At 41.5% G+C, this 19,724-nt stretch overlaps 1 protein-coding gene across 2 annotated transcripts in view; it reads left to right on the top strand.

The window, feature by feature from the left end:
* CRB2 (crumbs cell polarity complex component 2) overlaps positions 1-19,091 on the top strand; it is a 324,449-nt gene extending 305,358 nt beyond the window's left edge. The window contains exons 11-13 of one of the 2 annotated variants that reach the window (XM_078641841.1): positions 3,610-3,726; positions 7,921-8,041; positions 18,730-19,091. In XM_078641841.1, the coding sequence (XP_078497967.1) occupies positions 3,610-3,726; positions 7,921-8,041; positions 18,730-18,954 (463 nt within the window). In that variant the 3' untranslated portion in view covers positions 18,955-19,091. Of the gene's footprint in view, positions 1-3,609; positions 3,727-7,920; positions 8,042-12,704; positions 13,791-18,729 lie in introns of those variants that run through there. The other variant, XM_078641840.1, reaches the window with a different exon arrangement.
* Positions 19,092-19,724: the final 633 nt, after the last annotated feature.

Genomic DNA, 19,724 nt, shown 5'->3' with positions numbered 1-19,724 from the left:
TTTGACCTGCTAGTTATCTCTCTGTGATCCTGTTACCGACTAGATTGAAAATAGGAGGTGAGGTGCCCATTCTGGAGATCAGCCTGAATTCACAGGTACCAATCCTGGTAGGGGTAAAGTTACTTCTCCATCTTCTAATGTTTATTCAAATGTAATGGTTAAAGGAAGGATTTATTATTTACAGTAGTAACCCTATATCTATGAGCAATCATTATCTAAGCGTATATAAACATGACGGGGTCTACTCACAAAGACATTTTGGAGTGCGTAAAAGTAATACTCCTGTAGGAGTTACTTAAATACTCACACATGTCTGTGAATTGGCCTCAAAATATTTCAAATGAGAAAAGTCAGGTAGTATTCATATACTAACAGTAGACATAGAAAGGACGGTGCCCTGTTTACACTCTTAGTGGGAGGGTGTTGGGAATTCCTTGGCGGATTCACAAAGGCATATAAATGTATGTATAAAAAAAGTGGCCCTGCATTACTAGCTCCTATACTCCTACATACCCTTGTGAACTGACACAGTTAACCTGAACTAACAAACTAGACAACATCGTAACCCCATTTGGAATGGACTGAAGACCTTTCCATGTCGTTGAACCACTGTTAGCTGCCTTAAACGGCTCAGGTATTTAAGCCGCATTTAAGATGCAATTTTTCTTCAGAGCACATCACTAATCACAATAACCACTCGACTAACCACTAACCTGGGTACCGGAGTAGCATGCTACTCACCATAAAGGGCTTTGACACCTCGTCAGGGGTAGTAAGCGCTATATACGTCCAATTACAATTTTACGATTTAAACAGCTGCCTATTGCGGGAAACATCCTTTACAACGCAACTTTTACCACGCAGTGCCTTTACGACGCAACTATTACAATGCATGTCATTACAACGCATTGCCCTGGGGGGCGCTCTAGGATAGGGAATGGATTTAATTTTCTATCCAACACCTTCCCTACTATCCACGGGGCCTGGAGTTGGAATAGTAAATTAAACTATTCACTATTCAGCACCCCTAAGCGCTATGCGTTGTAACAGCATGCGTTGTAAAAACTGCGTTGTAACAGCATGCGTGGTAAAAGCATGCGTTGTAATGTCATACATCCGCCTATTGCCCACGGGCCATCTTCCTCATTCTGCTATGGCTTGAATAAACAGGCGGCTATTCCTATGATCCGATTACACAGCTGATTATATCCTTTTATCGCCTTGGTTAGTTAGATAACAGCCTCTGTGATGATGTCATTGCCTGCATTATGTTGCTTCCCAGGACTTTGATTGTGATTGACTGGATCAAGAGCCACCCTTCGTCCAGCTCCTGTAATTGGATTGAATAGCAGTCCATCTTTTTGATCCTATAATTAGTCAGTTTAAGCAGCTGTCCTTCTATGTGACTCTATTACTGACAAGTCTGAACAGCTGTCCAACTCCTCGATTCCAATAACAACTGGATTACACAGATGGTCAGCTCCTACATCCTTAAGCTGAGTCAATAAAGTAGTCACTGATCTCAACTGACCTTTTATTGGCTGCTATAAGTCACTGGCCAGCTCTTTAGTACTGAAATCAGCTGATTAAGTAGGTAGCTAGCGCCTGCCTTGAATCTGGTGTTGACAGGAATAAAAGACTGGCCCTTTTCGTGATCCTAGTATTGAATGGATTAACAAGTTAGGCATTGCCTTGCCCTTGATGCTGACCGTAGGTGTCTTTGAAATCAATACAACTACCTGAAGTTTACAGCCATTTGCTAGCAAGGGCTTATTCAACAGAGATATGGAAACAAACATCTTAAAATAGTTCTATAGGTACATGGTCAAAAGCCATCGTTAATTTCCTATCACGTGTATACAACAACCCGACCCCTATGGAATTAATAACAATAGCTGCACATTTTTCAATGTAAAGGCGAGATTGTTAAACAAATAGATTTACACCCAGCCCATGGATAGATAAATCATAGACATTTGAGACTTACGCTCATCAAAATGGGCGCCCTAACATACATTTCATAAAAGGGACAGGTGTGAAAGGTGAGTTCCACCATTTTTGTTTACCTCTTCTCTTATAAATGCATTCTGATACACACAACCCCATCTTATAACTAGTACTAGTAAAGATAGAAAAGCTTTACGAACGTTCATAATGACATGTTGCATTATAGATGGGTAACTGTTAACAGTGGGGATGCTTTCCACCTAAGGCTCTCGAATGACCTGGAAAAGAAAACAAGGGCACAATGTGAGTCCGCTATAATGTGGCTCAGAACTAAACATGGACTGAAGGAGGCGGGGTCTATTGTGGATCACTCTGCCATCACAGCACTGCAAATCAAGCTTTGTTTCTCACTGCTGGGATGTGCTGAACTGAATAACAGCATTTTGAAAAGCATGCTCACAATAACAGTGGGGCACATAGATAAACAGAATTATGGATGGGAAACAGTACATAACAGGGATGTTTTTCACCAGGGGATACTGAGTGGCATCAAGTAGACAGTAGGAGTTCCCTGCGGCCAAACCCCACAGAGCATGGCCAAAGGCCTTATGCCACATGGGACATCTGCCCACTGGCAGGTTGAGCACAGGGTCTAGACACAGGGCAAGCCTGCCAGCTTACCCCCACTGCACAACGAAAAAGACCGTGTCCAGCCGTGCTTGGAAATGAAGTAAATAAAGCAAGTAATGACATTTACTGAAATAACCTATTAAAAACTGAGTAAGTCTGGCCCAAACGCAGAAAACCACTGAAGGTTGCCAGTAATGGCTACCAATGGGCACAACACACCGAATAACGTTTGCCACTCACTATGTTGTTCTCTTGATAGCTCTTTTATTTGTTTCTAGCTGTTTTTAGGAGCATGGCGGATGGTTTAAGTTAACCTGCCAAGAATTCTGGAGGTATTTTAAGAGCGAAGGGCTCCAGGAACACAAAGGGACTCCTTTGGAAGAAACCAATGTCCCTTTGGTGTATTTTGGCAGTGCAATAATGTCCTGGGTAAGTACATTGCTAATTACACCTGTGGATCTATATATATATATATATGTATATATATATATATAAATATATATATATATATATATATATATAGATCCTCAGTGTAATTAGCAATTTACTATCCCAGTACATTATTGCACTGCCAAAATATACCAATCTCTTTCATTGGAAATACTAGTTTCACTCGACAAAGACATTTCATATGAGGATAATGTAAGAAAAGGCGGGCCAATTGTGTTTTGTTCTAGCCTAGTTTAACACCCTTCTACCATAATATATTTATTTGTGGGTGAATCAGCCAGAATGTGTCAGACAAAGTTGCTGATTCCCTCGCTCCTACCCCTGTAAAAGAGGTAGAACCCTGAGTGGTGGCTAGGCTCATAACTTAAAAGGTGTAGAGGCAGACAGGCACAAGCTCATATGATAAAAACCTTTGGGTACCAGAAAGGCTCATCTAATCATGAATGGGGCAGGCGTTTTCGAAAACAAAATGGAAGCCATTGTTTTAGTCTACTGAGTCCAAGAAGTGTTGTTTGTTTGCGTGCTGTTTTCAGCTGGTTTCTCCAATCGATTTTCATTGTGACTTCTCTTTGCTGTTTTCAGGTGGCCATATCCCCCAGACCAGTGCGACAAAAACTTCACCTGTCTGAACGAAGGCAAATGCACCAGTGGGATATGGGGCGCGAACTGCACGTGTAAGGCCGGCTTCACGGGAAGGAAGTACGTAAATATGATTCTCTTATTCCAGCTATGCAGACAGATATCCTGTGGTTATAATTGATTAACTAAAACACAGCAGCTGAGTGGACACAGAATGCTGAGGCACAGGGTGTCTGGGTGCATTAGATTATAGTCTATTTGACATTTTTCAATGTCAAATAGTTGAGACAAGGATATGCTCCTGAGGGTTTGCAAGTCCATGGCAGATTAGCAAAAGGTCCAGCACCGTTTTAACACTACAACCTCAGGTTAGTTTGCAACTAAGTGTTTGTTATCATGTTAGGTTGACTCTCTTTTGTCTGGCCAAGTCTTTCTTTGCATTGGGCTACAGGATGTACCTCCCGCACTCCTGCTGGAAAGCTGCTCAGGGCATTTACCATCTAATCAGTCTGCATCCTTAGTATGTTTAATCTTTACCATATTACTCCTCTGTCACACACTTGGTTGCTTTCATGATTTTTTGGTTGTTTTTTCACTACTTGGCCTTTTTGACTGACACATAAACAAGCATTGGCAAAGTCAATAGGTCTCGTCTATATGACAGCTGTTCAGGTTTTCAATTTTTTTTCTATATTGTATGGCAGCGTTATGACATGGTCACAGCACTTTTTTTTCAACTTTCAGCCATGTTGCATAGCAGCCGCACTGCTATACAACATGATTAAAAAACATTAACGAAGCCAGCAGTTCTTACATAGGTGAAACCTATTGGCCTTGCCAATGTTTTTTTTTGCTGAATAATGCTCTGCTCGTAGCATTAAAATTAAAGAAGGGACAATTGTGACTAGTCTGAACTCAGAAACAGCAGTCAGTCATTCAAGCAAAAAGAAATGGTAAGTAGAATTATCAGTCTACAGAATAATATGCCCAATGGAGCCTGAAATAACACTTGCCACAAGCTGGACAAGTCTAAATGTGAGTTGAACCCAAGTCCAAACATCTTCTGCCATTTAAAATAATGGGCCTTCACCAGAAAATAATATCAATGGGATCCTTCCAGGCGCACGCATCAGTTGGGTATCGTTCCTACCAGGACTCCTTTCTGTCACATCACCTATCTCCTCTTTTTCCTCAAGGGCTGCATAAGAACACAGCCAACCTTTCATGGAATCAATTGCTACAAATGATAGTTGAAGGGCGGTGACAGATTGTGAAATACAACTTTTACGTATGGAGATTAGTACCAGCACTCTGCAGCAGGCACATGAATCTACTGGGTTATCTTGGCAGCAAATACAAAGTTCTGAATCCTGAAAGGCAGTTGTGTTGAAGTTGACTTAATACATGTTAGTGGTGTTATTCCACAATCTGTCACTGCCCTTTAACTCCTCCCACTTTAGTAGTGTTACTGATGTATGGGAGCAGCGGGATAGGGGCTGGTAGTTGTTACAGGGGGCGGGATTTGGAGTTAATAGAAATGCAAAGCAGCAGAGGAAGTGATCAATTACATGATGCAGTTTTTACACGGCGCACAGAGGAGCGTTTTGAAATGTGTTCGGCTTAGAGGTTTCACTTGAAGCACCTTCTGTCTCTAGTAGAGCACAATATCTAAATCACCAAGGGGCAGATCTACAAGAAAGTGCCGCAGGGTGGTACCGCAAGCCCTTTGGCTGCGCCACCCTGCGGCACTTTCAGAGCACAGGAATGTGTCATATTTACAAGAATATGACGCATTCCTGTGCTCTCCCCTGCGCTGCCGCACAAACAGCTGCCAAGTGCTGGCACCCTTGTACCATACCATGGTGCAAGGATGCCTGCGCCATGGGGAGATTGTTTTTGTGCAGGAAGGGGCACCTTCCTGCACAAAAATAATCACTAAAGGCTTTTTCCTCTTTCAATGCGTGCTGTAGAATGCAGCACACATTGAAAGAGTAAACAACAAGGAGAAATGAAAACATTTCTCCTCGTTGCGCCTCCCTACGCCAGCTCTAGGGTGGCGTAGCATTCAGACGCATCTCCAGATTTACGATTCCTCGTAAATCTGGAAAGGTGTCTTGTTCCATGGGTGCTGCGTGGGAACACCCACAGCATCACCCATGGAACGCCCCTTCAACGCAAACTGCTGCGTGTGAAGGGGCCGTATTTACAAGGAGAGGAAAAGTCAAGTAGGGTGGATTTTCCTCTCCTTGTAAATATGGAGGAGCACCCAGCGCCAACAGTACGTCAAGAAAAGTGACGTACTGGTGGCGCAGGGGGCTTGTAAATCTGCCCCTGAGTATTTTAAAGTGGGCAGGCAGCGTTATACAAAACAGACAGCGGCAGCTAACAGTGGTTGCCTGCAGTCTAATGCATCTCTGTTCTTGCACACTTAAAATGCAACACACTGCATAGCTGCAAATATTAAAGTGATTTAGAAGTGAACAGACTCCATGAAATCCACATTCTCCCTGAACAGCAAACTGTTTCTCCATCATTTATAGTGGCACCCAATTTCACACAGGTGCTTAATGGTATTGCTGGAAAAGTGAGAAAAAAAGAATCTCCCACAGAGCCCTGATAGTGGATGCAACTACTACCAAACCGCAGCAATAATAGTGCACTCTCCCTACAATTGAAGTGGTTGTGTGGTCGCTGTAGTGTTCTTTACTAGCCGTACGTTTGGCTGTTGGGTGAAATTAAACACATCCTCTGGAAGTGTTGGTTTAAAACAACACTCAAAGCTGCAGCGCTGTGTAATTTTTTAGTTATTTTCGCAGTTGTAGACATGGCCCAAAAGTTTTGTAGAGCTTTACATTTTTTTTCTAGACTCGGGGAGATTGAGTGATTTGCCCAGAATAACAGTTTGTTGATCCGAAGCCGAGATCAGACCTGGCTCCCCAGTTCCAAAGTCTGCAGTTCAGTTGTGGGGCTGTCATGTTACTTTTATTGGATCCCGGATTTGAGCTAATGACTTTCACTCATGCTTCCCCTCCAAAAACCCCACCACAGGTCAGCCTCCTAAGTCACATCATATGTTCCAGTCTTGTGAATAAGATGGTTGGTGGGCTGAGTAAGGACAAGCAAGAAAGCTGCAGTTCTCCTTCCACAAAAACTTTCATCTTCACCAGAACCAGACAAATCCGTCCTTCTGAAAGTGGGTGAGAGATGTAAAACACAACCAGAAACCAAGACTATTGCTCCAGGCGAATAGACAGGCCTTATGTAAAAAAAAACAAAAAAAAAACTGAGCTGCATAAAAGAAATATTTTTACAGAAAGTCAGTACAATCAAGATGCCTCTTAAAGTTTCAGGGAAGACTCCCCCGAACTGTGTGGGTGACAACCATGGAGCTTGGAACCCAAATGAGGCAGAGTGGGGGCAGCTAGGGAGGGCAGGGGGGTCAAGGGAGGCGATGGCTGGGGGCTGTAAAGATTATTTAAGAAATCCAATCCCGAAGGTGCGTCAGTAACAGGTAAACGTGGAAGGGGGGATATGGGAACAACCCCGGAGCTTAGTGGGATAACAGCTATAAAGATTTTTTTTTTTTTAAAGACAACAAATTATAAAACCTGGAGCACTGCCAGCAAACTCCAGCACAATTGAGACGAAAACAAGAAATGAAAAGAACCCTTGACAGACCTGCTAATCTCAGAATGGGATTTAAATATTTAGAAATGTTCCCAGTAGCATAAGAATGTAGCCCATAAGAAATATAAAAATGTCATGATATTTGAATTCTTTACTTGCCTTGACGATAAGCTTTTGAGGGAATTCTGGTTTGGGGTCTACTAGATCTGTGTTTGTTGGGATCAAATACAGCCACTTCCTCTCAAATAATAGAGCGGTGGGATATGAGAGGAGATACAGGAAGACCAGACTTTGAAAGAGGCAATAATGTGAAACAAAAAAAGGAGTTAATGAAACTGGGACAAGAGTTTCTGAAGGAAATACAACATTGACGATTACACATGAAGACGTTTTGCATGGACATGAGGAGAGTTTGAAGGGAGGGTGGTGGAAGTTTGATGGACATGATGGGCCAAGAGATGCGGAGAATAGGTTGGTGTTATGGAGAATCAACTCTGATCGACAAGCGAGATTTTGTACGTTGAAACCAAAAATAGCAGGATTGTGAGTGGCGCTCCTAATCTGCTTCTGTGGCTCACTCATCCAAAACAGTGTCCAAATAGAAGCCAGGAGATTACACAAAAGCCCTTGATACGGGATCTGGATATAGAAAATGTTGTTAATACGTTCTTGCTTGTTTTCTTCTAGCTGTGAAGTCAACATCGATGAGTGCAACTCAAGCCCATGTTTGAATGGTGGAACCTGCCAGGACTCCATCAACAAGTACAAGTGTATTTGCAATGGCAGCTTCACTGGGAGCCGCTGTGAGGTACAGTACGCTGGCGGCCCTTCTAATTGTCACAAACACTATGACCATCTGTATCACTTTAAAGTCAATCTGATTAAATTGAAGAAAAATGATAGCAAATTTAGTGCAGCACCTTTTTTCTCCCTTTTGACTAATATAAAAAATAGAAAAACAACATTACAAAGACAGAATAGGTGCCTAGCTAGCATGGAAAGGTTCAAACAACGAAGTGAGAACATGCTGCATTTTGGCATAATTTAGAATGGAGTATTTTACCTCAAATATGTCAATCTGAACAAATCACATAGCTGTAGAAGAAAATCACAAATTTGTGGACAATTCTTGCTAGAATTTCCCATCATTGTACCATAAAATTACTTTACACAATACTCCAAAATATTCTCAGGACAGTTCCACAATGTCTCAGTGTTGTGTCTGAGACAGAATATTCCTTTGCTGTATGCAAACTGTGCCAGAATCCCCCATCCCTAGGGCGAAAGTGTGCGAAAAGATCCAACACCTTTATGAGAAACTGTTGCAAAATGATCACTCAATCTTAAACTATATCACATTGATGTAACAGGACAACACATCACCTCATAAAACACAAAATCCAATCAGAGTACAGAGCATACCACAATTGTGCCAGATTATATCAACTCACATGTAAATAATATCCAATATCATTGTAGTTGACTAGTCCAACACTGTACAATGATCCACACCATCAATGATACAGAATGTACCCCCCTCCCAACTCAAATCTAAGAGGATCTCAGCCCCACAACTAGAATCTTGTACTTCTTTCATACCCTGGAGACATTGTGTTCCCCTTGCTTCACGAGAGAAGGCCAATAGTTGCAGCAGCCAATCAAAAAAGTCAGAACCATGTACCTTAAATATTCTATTGAAGAAAATGCATGGCCTTTGTTAGTCTCTGAACAGCGAAAGAGAAATGTGCAGAAAGCAAATTCATACCCATTCATTCAGCCCTACCATTTGATGCCTTTTAATATGTGCTAGGAGTATATAAAAACATATTTTTCAGGTAAGGGCAACAGGAAATCATCTTTGTGATTTCTTTTCTTACACGAACACCAAAATGGATAAATAAACCATTTTATTAATTTACAATGAAATATTTTGCTGAAAATGTTATGAAAATAATGTAATTGTTACGAATTTAGGTAGATGATTGATTATCATTTTTGAAACTTTTCTACATAGCTACTAACTTTTTACGGTATTGACATCATAAATATGTTTTGTTACTTGAACAGTGCTTTGTATTTATGGAATCTTGGTGTTGTAAGAATCAGAGATGTGCAATGTTAGAGAGGTTTTGAGGGACTCACAACCTACGTTTTAAGGGGGGCACATTGCTCCTTACTTCACACCTTTACCTCTTTCACCCACACCGAATCAGGCTCATGCCCTTTCTGGGTATTTTTACATTAAACTAAATCACCCTGATTTATCACTGGTGAGCAATGCATGCCAGAATCTCCCTGCATGACAAACTCTTAGCTGGGCTGGATGGAGAGCTCCACTTCTGTTGCTGTTGATTGACATTCCTTGCATGAGGTTTCAGCCAGGTGTATATGGTGGGCGTTTCACTTTCCTGGGGTCTTCACCGTGCGGGGGTTGTGTAATAGTGCATGCTCTTTCTTGTGTAACAATGGAATGGCGTAAAATGTATTAACAACTTTGCATGAACTGCTTTCTACTGTGGGGAAATAGTGGGCAAAGCATGCAAAATGCCTGACTTCCGGTGTGCAAAATGTGGCTAAAAATAAGTAAATAGTATTGTGATACTTCATTTAGGCAACTCAACCACAGAGGAGTACTTTGAACATGTCCCTTTCATAAATAAACATCAGATTTCCCTAAACTCATACAATTTCCTCTAGTGAAAGCTATGGAGGTACTCAAGGTCTAAACCCAAAAAACTGAGCCAGCAGGAGAGTAAATGCAGACTGTCAAGCTATTTGTATAATTGTGCTCTGTTGAGTAATCTTGGCCTGGTGTGATCTTGCATAAGACGCCATTGCCGTATATCTAGGTTTGTGTTCTAAAATAACACCCGTCACACACACACACACACACACACACACACCCGTCCCACACACACACCCGACCCACACACATACATGCAATGTGTTACCACTGTTGTGTGTGAGCAGAGCCAGAACACAAGCTATGCCATTTTGCATGTATAGAGGTATATATATTTAAACACAAATATACCACAAGCGATTACATTCCTGCATTGAGATACAATTCCAGTAAATACCCTCTGTAAGTGAGCCCCAATTGTTAGAATCAGCGTTTATTAGAAGTACACTTGCCACAAATGTTGTTGTTCAATGTTGTTTCATCGGACATGGACTTTTTTTCACTGTTGCAGCATTAACAGAGATCAGAGCCATAGATAGTGATTCAGTGGTTATAGCCCTGAAGCACCTCAAATCCACACGGCACAGTTTTTAATGACAAGACTTCTTTCCTCGTTTAACACCCTTTCAGTGTATCTTAGGAATGTTTGATTTCTGCTAGAGCACAATGTTTATGAGGGAATTAGACCAACATGGAAATTAAGCCAGAGATGGGTTTAGTTTATGATTTGTTTTGTTCGGTAAACTCATTACGTATTATTTGATAAAATAAGAATGACTTGTGATTTCTGGACCATTGAGTTTGTGTTAAGTTTGCAACCAGTTTTTTAACTAAAATGTTGGTACAAAAAGGTTTGTTTTCCCATTTTAGCTCCCACAGGAATTTTCGCTCGTAGCTGCAGCAAAAACCACTGAACGGATTTCCACCAAACTTGGCAAAAAAGTAGGAATTTACTCAGAAAGAGGGCTTTTCAGGGATTGGTGTAAATCTGCCCAGTAGTTGTTGAGATATTAGCGTCTGAAAAAAAGTGTCAAGGGCTCGAAAGGGTTAAAACGTTTGTGTATCTTGTAGGTTGAAAAAGCCGTTTGGTGATTTCCATTTACACATTTTGACGAATATGCATGAAATATGGCAGACAGTGTGTTGAGATTGCTCTTGATATTTTCAAATTCACGAATATCTATCAACAAGGGGTCCACTTAAAAAGGGAGGAGCCAAAAAAGTGTTGATTCTCTGATAAAAATTGGTACTGTTCGAGGGTTCTGTACAAAAAAAAATTACGGTTAGTGATTGTTCAAAGAATACAGACCCGGAAACCCTTTAAATGTGCCCAGTTAGGGTATGCAATGCAGCCCATAGCTCAGAGTGCCCGTCTTGTTTTGCTCTTGGCAGTCAATATTTTATTTCCATACCATTGGCACAGTGGTGTACTGACCATGACGGGACAGTGAGTTTTGTACCCTATACCTTTGGCAAAGTGGTGTACTGAGCTTGGCAGACCACGAGTTATAGTGGGCTCTGCATTTTCCAGTTTTTTTTAATTTTTTTATTTGCTGAACCACAACTAACATTTAACTGTGTTTTTTACAGTGAGAAATAATATATACATATTTATTTAACGTGTGACCTATTTGTGATTTGACATTTAACACACCACTAGAGGGCAGTGTGAGTTCAGGAATCAAGCGAATGTTTCTTTCAAAATTATACCAGGAAATACTTTGACTTGATATCTGAAAAAAGAAAAGGAATAAAAAACATTGGCAGGCCAGTAGGTCTAGCCCTGGCAAGCAATTCGCAAACATATGCAATGCTTAAAAAATGGCAATCTTATAAAAAAAATATACCATTTTAGGACTGACCCACCATGCGCTATATAAATGCAATTACAATACAATACAATGTATATATTGGGCTTTTGACAACTTCGTCCACAAATGCTGCCCCGTAGGATCACGTCACAGAAACACTTAAATGCGTGAGAGTGACGTAAACCACGATTTGAGAACGCAGGTGCGACAGCAGCAGGCTAGGAAGTAAAGCATATTAGTCAAGTGCAGTCCATAAATTCCAGGCCGGAGTTGACGCAAAGCCATTGGAAGGTGCTGGATTACAGTATATAAAGGGGTGGTATTTGAAGAAGTGCAGATATTAGAACAGGACCACTGTAGGCAGAAGCCTTATGGCACCCTCACATACTGCCACAAGATGGCAGAAGACTGCAGCAAATAGCGAAGTAAAACCATTTCCTAAAACCTTTTTTTGTGGCTTTAAAACCTATGATCCGAGGCATGGCAAAGCTTAAATAGACTTTATTGGAGTATTAGACGTGACTCACCTGCTTTATTCGAGGTGACATCACAACATATAGAATTTTGCAAACACGTCTCTTAAAGTGCATATATAGGAATCCAAATACATCCTGCAATGTTAAACCAAAACAAAACAAACCCTCTGTGGAAGCTGTGCTTCTATTTCAAATGCCCCCCTTAGATCTGTGTAATGACATGTTTTGTTTCAAATTTTCAAATAACTAACATTGTAAAAGTGAGTTATGACATAACAGTGGAAGTGAAGGGAGTTTTTATCTAAATATCAGTTTAAAAACCAAGAAGGGTGAGCATTTCACTTCACATAGGATTACCGGTGTGTTAGAATTCTACCCAGTGGGTCCTTAGGTTTGGCAGATTTCAGTGGGATCCGTTGTTGCCTGATGATGATCTCACACAAAGAACATGTCCTTCTTCTGTGCCCAGGGTCTCACTCTTGTCATTGGTTTCTTTTGCAGAAGGGGATTCCAGTTGGGTTTTTCACATTCCCATTGCTTGGAGTAGCTGTCCCTGTAGCCTGTGGTTGTTTGCTGCTGGTAGTTATTGGTATCTTGTTCATGGTTTTCACTGCAAGGAAGCGACGCCAGTCGGAAGGGACCTACAGCCCGAGCCAGCAAGAAGTGGCGGGAGCACGCCTGGAGATGGACAGCGTCATGAAGATGCCACCTGAGGAGCGCTTGATATGAGCCGGTCCCCGTACATAGACCGCGAATGCCGACACCTCTGTGCACCAAGAACCTATGGTGATTCCAAGGCTTTCAGTTGCCTCCACACCAATGTGCTATTGGCATTGTGCTGGGTACACAGTGACCCAAGTCACCTGTAAAGTCACAGCAACATTGCAAGAGGTGGCGCTCTATCAAACCGTGGGTGGTCTGTCTCCAAGAGCTGCCCACCCTTCCTATGATATCAACTCCAAATGAGACTATGTGGAGTGACTTTGCATTTCCAAATGTTTCTAATTTAATGCCAGGACGATAATTGGCAGAAAGTCAGAAAACACTTGTTAAGACCTGCTGTAAGGTGCTTTCTTACAATGTACCAGGGGTAATTGAAAGCCCCTTTGCTCTCTGTAAGGTGACACAAGCATGTTCTATCCTATCCAAGACAATTGCAATCATTTCCTTTAAGAATTACAAGGGTTATTTCATGGGGCTCTCATCCTCTTCTACAGATGAGAAATACACTACATTCACAAGCAGCCAGGCAATTGCTCTAGAGAAATGGACACTTCTTTTTCTATTGGTCCTGCTTCCATCGTGTGTCGAACAAATATTTACCATTTTTTATCCCATCATTAGCCTCGTCCAAACTACATTGTTGAAGAACAAAAAGCAGAATGACAGGGAAGTGAAAAATCCCACTTTGTTCTCTATTTGTAATGGGTTCATATTCGAGGAGTAAGCCTACAAGGTCAATACATATTTCTCAAGAACATAAGTAGTCATCAGATTGCACATGCATGCACTGTTTCCAAAATTAATTTAAAATCCCAGAGTTAAAAGCAATTGTAAGTTCCATAAGCCCAAACAAATAAACAAAAACAACATTACATGGTGGTCTTGTCCAACAAAAGATTATTGGGTTCCTACCCAGGGAAAACTAGTCTGTGGCCCAATGTTATGTATTATAAACAAATAACTTCAGATGTACACCTTTTAAAAGTGGTATCAAGTCATTTCTCTCATCTACTGACACCAGGAACAACAAGGGAAGGAGAAACTCAAGGAATTCCCTATTTTGAAATAGTATGCTAATAACATCTAAGCATAACAGAAAGAGGCACCGGTGTTGTAGCAAGCATGTGCACATTGTTTCTCATAGTACACAAAATAAAATATTTAGAACAAATCAAAAGCATACATTTCAGAGTAGAAAGGAGGAGGATGAGAATATACCTGGAGAAAGAACACTTTCTTCAACAGTAAGAGGACTATGCTTGAGTTTAACAGAGACAATCCCAGCTTTGTGTCACCTTACAGACTGCCCCACCCATGTGTGTACCGGAGGGTACTGTGCCTTCACTGCTGTTGAATGTTGTTCTAGGAACCTATGTAGAGCATATTTATGGTACGTTTGTATATATTGTAATTTTTATAATGGGGAAGGTTCATATGTTGAAACTCAGTTGGAATGTCAATGGTGATCTAGGGGCTGACAAGAAATATTCTAAAAAAGAATTGTCAACAGCAACAGGAGATGGACAGACTCTTCCAGTAGCAGCAAAAACGCCCTCTCCGATGTGCGAGAGACCATCATACACCAGAACTGAAACTTAAATAAGTAGAGAGACGAACAACTGGTCCCACCATTCAAAAGTCTTATCATGATCTCATTCTGCGCCTGCGCACACATAGCATCAATTTCTAGATTCAGCAAATGTACTAACTTGGTAACATAAAGTCCAAGTCAGCTCATGTCTTCCAGAATTAATGCTCCGAGACACAGAACGGCAATGGTGGCTCAGTGCTTTCAAACTGCGCGGTATGCAATATATGCGCTAACTCACAGCTGTACTGCATCAGTCCATGCTCATTAGTCAGCGCAATATTTGCAAAAAATGTGAGTACGCCTCCCTTTTGTACCTGTGGACAGTTGCAGAATGGAGTCATGACACAGCCCCAGATGCTCATGTAGAGAAAATGGCGTCTACGTTTGGGACAAATATATATGAGAATGCCTCTGACCGGGTTATTGGAGGGGTCAGCAAATATGGCACCATGTTACACTAAATGACAATACATTTGAACAGATGCAAATATGGAGCAAATGCTCTTTGCTGCGAGCAGTATAGGAAATCCATGAAAGTGGGTTGATGAATAGTACTTGGAAATCAGTGCAAAAAATATGTAACAAACACTTGAAATGATGTTTCTTATGTAGTACTGTGGTAACAGAGAGAAAGCTCGAGCCATCAATAATCCCCACAAAAAATAACAGACTATTTTATACTTTTTATGCTGCTTTCATAATAAATAACTCAGCAAACTGATTTGTCCGCAAATTTTGGTTAATCTCTTACATTTGAAATTTAGGGAACTTGCATTTGTTCAGTTCCTCATTATGTAAGTGCAAAGAACAGAGGATAGTATGAATGCTCCACTTGTTGCTTAGGGACTCAGGGTCATATTTATCAAGGGGTTACTTTGCGTGGCCCTGAGTGGCTTGACGCATCCGGAGTAACGCAACACAGCGCCAATCACTGCGTTGCGTTACTCTGCCCCAGGGAGGCGTTCCATGGGCGTTGCGTGGGTGTTCCCACGCAACACCCATGGATTTTGAAGCATTCCCAGATATGCCAATTGTGGAAGAGCAGGGATAACGCCAAAACTGCTACGCATCGCCAGGGGAGGCGTAACGAGGAGAAATATCTTAATTTCTCCTTGTTTTTAACTTTTTCTATGTGTGCTGCATTCTATAGCACACATAGAAAGAGGGAAATGCCTCAGGGGAATGGTTTTGTGCAGGAAGGTGTTCCTTCCTGCACAAAAATAATCATGCCTGTGTTGGCTTTAGGCAGCAAGTTGTGACCCAGTTTTGGGAAAACGCAGGAATGTGCCATATTATTTTAAATATGGCGTTCCTGCACTGTCGCATAGCGCAGCGCAAGATGACTCGCTGCGCTGTGTGACTTCGTATTTTGTCCCTCATTTGCCATGTAGTATGAACTCAAGTAAACCAGTGCAATAGCGTTTGCTCCATGATTTGCATCTGTTCAATCTTCAAGTAATCTAGCCACATGCGTGCTCCACAGGTCACATTGGGAGAGACACTTTGCTCTCTAAATATCTGCCCCATTCAAGGATTCTATACAAGAGGAAAGGTCATTGGAGCATGTTCTAAGCCACAGATTAAAAACAAAAATAAGCCATTATGGAGAAAACCATGTCAGGTGGTTGGTTTGACATTGTGCTGACAAAATGTAGTGGATGCAACCGGTGAAGCCCCTCAACCTACTTGGTTATGTCAGCTGTTGTATCTGAAAGATACAGAATATGCTGGTCCTGTTTACACTTCAGGTAAACACCACTAGTTGTTCTATCTGACCACACGTACACCACAGGAGCTTTCTTGGCACTAGGAGCGAGGTATTCAGATTACTGAAGTAGAGCTGGACATTACAGGTTCTCGGTTTTTCTTTAGGAATATAAATACAATCTCTTCGGATTTTATTTGAAAAGCTGTGTAGTTCCCCAGAGGGGTTCTATGATATGAAAAGGACCATGTGCAAATGTGAATGATGAAAGTAAAATACAGACACAAACTTGGCATTAGAGGATCAGCAGGTACTCAGCAAGAATTTTAAGCGCTCCAGGTATATTACCATTTTGGTGAGTGGAGGGCTTACCTTTGCACACACTAAGGAAAGCTGTTTATTCTAGCCTTTTGTAGCTATTTGTCACCATCACTAGGTGGTGCCCTAGGTCTGCCTTCTTACATTGTCTTTTGGAAGCATGACCCGCGACACTGAAAAGGACAAATTCTGTCAGTCAGTCAATACCACTTTATTTCGACAGATTACAGCCATAAAAGTACATGATTCAATATAATATTAATACAAGAACTTCATCATAAAAGTAACAATTAAAGAATTACAAGATTAGGGAAGTTGAAAAAACATAGTAAGAACACTAGGGAATATCAAAATTTCGATTATCGAGTACTATCCCTGCTCCAAAACGATGGAGCAGCAACAAACACCTGCGCAAAAAGAGAGCATAGAGCCTTTGTTCATGCATTAGTGTTATGCTTTCGGGCATCATTAGCAGCAAAATAATTGTCAGAATCAATTAAAATAGCCTATTAAAAAAATAAAGAGATTGCACTAAAAAATCTATAAAAGATCGAAGGGTACAAAGGACAAATTAGCATATACAGAACTATCTAGTATTACAGAAAAGTCAAAAGGTTGGTGCTACGTACAATGAATAAGGCCTTGAACTTCACAGGGATCGCCACCAATAGCTGGTGCAAATCTCTGTGGATTGGGGCGATATTATGGCGTCGGGGATCTGATTGCAGTTTTGATGGTATTTGTGCTCCATAAGAATAGTTCATGTAGATAAAGCTGAAAGATCCAATGAGGGACTTCCCTGATCCGAGATTAGCATTAAATAATTTTGGAAAAAAGGCGGCATCTGGGGATCATCCCACATGTTTTAATTGGTGCAGATGTAAAAGGTGCTCCCTGTCAGGCTGGAAGGGTTGAATACATTTGAGGACATTCTGCCCTTTAGGGAGTAATTGAAAACTTGGTTATTTCAGCAATAGTATTTTCATCTCAGCGAGCATAGTGCTTGTTCGTCAGCCACAACGAGGATGTTTTAGGGCGGGATACTCAATTCAGTAGCCGTGCGCTCTATCAATTCTGAATAACATAACATGCCTTGGTGTTAACACCTTCGGTGCTCATGACGAGCTCAGCTCGTCATGAGGCACAGTGGCGCTCTACTCATGACGAGCTTAGCTCGTCATGACCGCCGCGGCGCTCCCACGCGGGGATAATTCCCCTGCTGTGCTGAGTGTTCTACGAAAATGGGCGTGGTCATGACAAGCTCAGCTCGTCATGACCACAGCGCCACCGTGCAGCGTGACGAGCCGAGTTCATTGCAAGCACCGCAGCGCTGCTCGCGGCCCCCCTCCCCCTGCACCGCAGGGGAATTAGCCCTGCGGCGAAGGGGATAAATCTCCAGTAGCTTGATGAGCAGGAAGACATGGCTGAGTGTTACGCAGCGCACTTGATATCACCAGTGGCATCATTTATTTAAATGTTATACTCCAACTGGCAGGATAAGTACAATGTAAAAACCACATTTTCTCAAAAATAATTTTATTTCCCCAAGAACAACTCTTGGGTGGTTCTTTCATTTCTACGACTTTAGAACACAATTTTCAGAAACAATATAAAAGATCACATCCAGGGTTATATTGTACACGAAACCTCTCTCCCCTTGTTTGTCCTGAACTGCAACTGAAGTGCATTATGTAAGGGGTATTTTAAGTGAAAATATTGTTCCCATTCGTCAATCCTCTGTGATCTGGTCACCAATCTGTGACTGATGCATTGTTCATCTGGTACACCTTCGAGAACAAGACTATAAAATATGTATGACATTTAGTCCAGGCACTAAGGATTTGACGCCAAAAAGATAAGAAAAGTATCCATAATATGCAGCAACTTAGTGACCCACTTGCTTGACAGATTTTAGATTGAGAAAAAGGGGCTGTTGTCAGTAAGGACATGCACAAAGTTTGCAAATTCTTGGAGCATGAAGAGATGTGAAGTTGAGGTGTAGCCACAACTATTCTCATAAAAGAAGCAAAGTAATACATATGTAAGGTACCAAACATGTTTTTTGTAGGGTGATATTTACCTCTCAATGTGACAAGTGGTTGCAATCTAGGTATGATTGTGCTTTTCTATAATACCAGTATTTTCACCAAAGATGTTTAATCATTTGCCATGGCCATATTCCACAGCAGAACCCCGTGCTCCGGCCAAGCACCCAAATATCGGCATTCGTGGGTTCGGCAGCAGGAGCCGCTATCCTTCTCATCCTCTTTGCGGTCATCACAACTTCTATGGTTGCTATGAGAAAGAAGAGAGCAACCCAGGGGACTTACAGCCCCAGTCGGCAGGAGAAAGATGGGGCAAGAGTGGAGATGTGGAACGTCCTGAAGCTGCCACCAAACGAAAGACTTATCTGAGCTTCCCCGCATGCACCCCCGGGGGCCCATCTAGCGGACTGTAAACAGACGCTGAAGCACTGACCACTGTACGTAAAATGTGAAAAGCTTGTACATATAACTTTTCTGCACTATTGTCTTTATTGAGGAAATATCACCCCCCCCATTTTATGTAGATAATATGTATATTTGAAAAGTGTTAACTTTGTAAGATATTAGTTATCATAGATGTACTACATGGCTGCACATTTATGTCTGGCCCATCACAACACTTGAAGCAGCGGATGCTTGTAAAATATTATGATTCGCTTAAGAAAGAAGAGAAAATGTTGCTGAAGTTATTTGCTCCTGTTGTAGGGTGCAAGAGAGACAATCAAGACATTGTAGTGTCACAGAGGTTCACCAAGCTTCTCTTCACTGCTGGTTTTATTCTGGTTTCTTTATGTATCACTGTGTAATATGCAAAAATCAAGCAAACTATTTCTACAAATATCTAGCCAGTTGTCAATACCCCAGCATGCTCTTAAGATGCAACATTCATAAACTTCTATCACTCAAGCAAATCATCTCATCCAGTGAGGGTGGAGAGATTATCGTATGCTACCTACATTATTTAAGAGTGGTCAGCAGTACCTTAGCATGATTTGGACATTTGGGCATGTATTATCATCATAGAATGTATACTCAAGAACCAGGTGTGAAGTATTTCTTATACCAGTAAGTGACTGAATATTCATGTGTCCTACAGAAAAGTAAACTCACACACTTCTTGGCCCCACAACAGTCCACAG

Source organism: Lissotriton helveticus, chromosome 5_1 (assembly GCF_964261635.1).
Source record: "Lissotriton helveticus chromosome 5_1, aLisHel1.1, whole genome shotgun sequence".
In the NCBI taxonomy this organism is placed as follows: Eukaryota; Metazoa; Chordata; class Amphibia; order Caudata; family Salamandridae; genus Lissotriton; species Lissotriton helveticus.
Note: the sequence above shows the minus strand (reverse complement) of the source record. Positions and strands in the feature narration are given on the sequence as shown.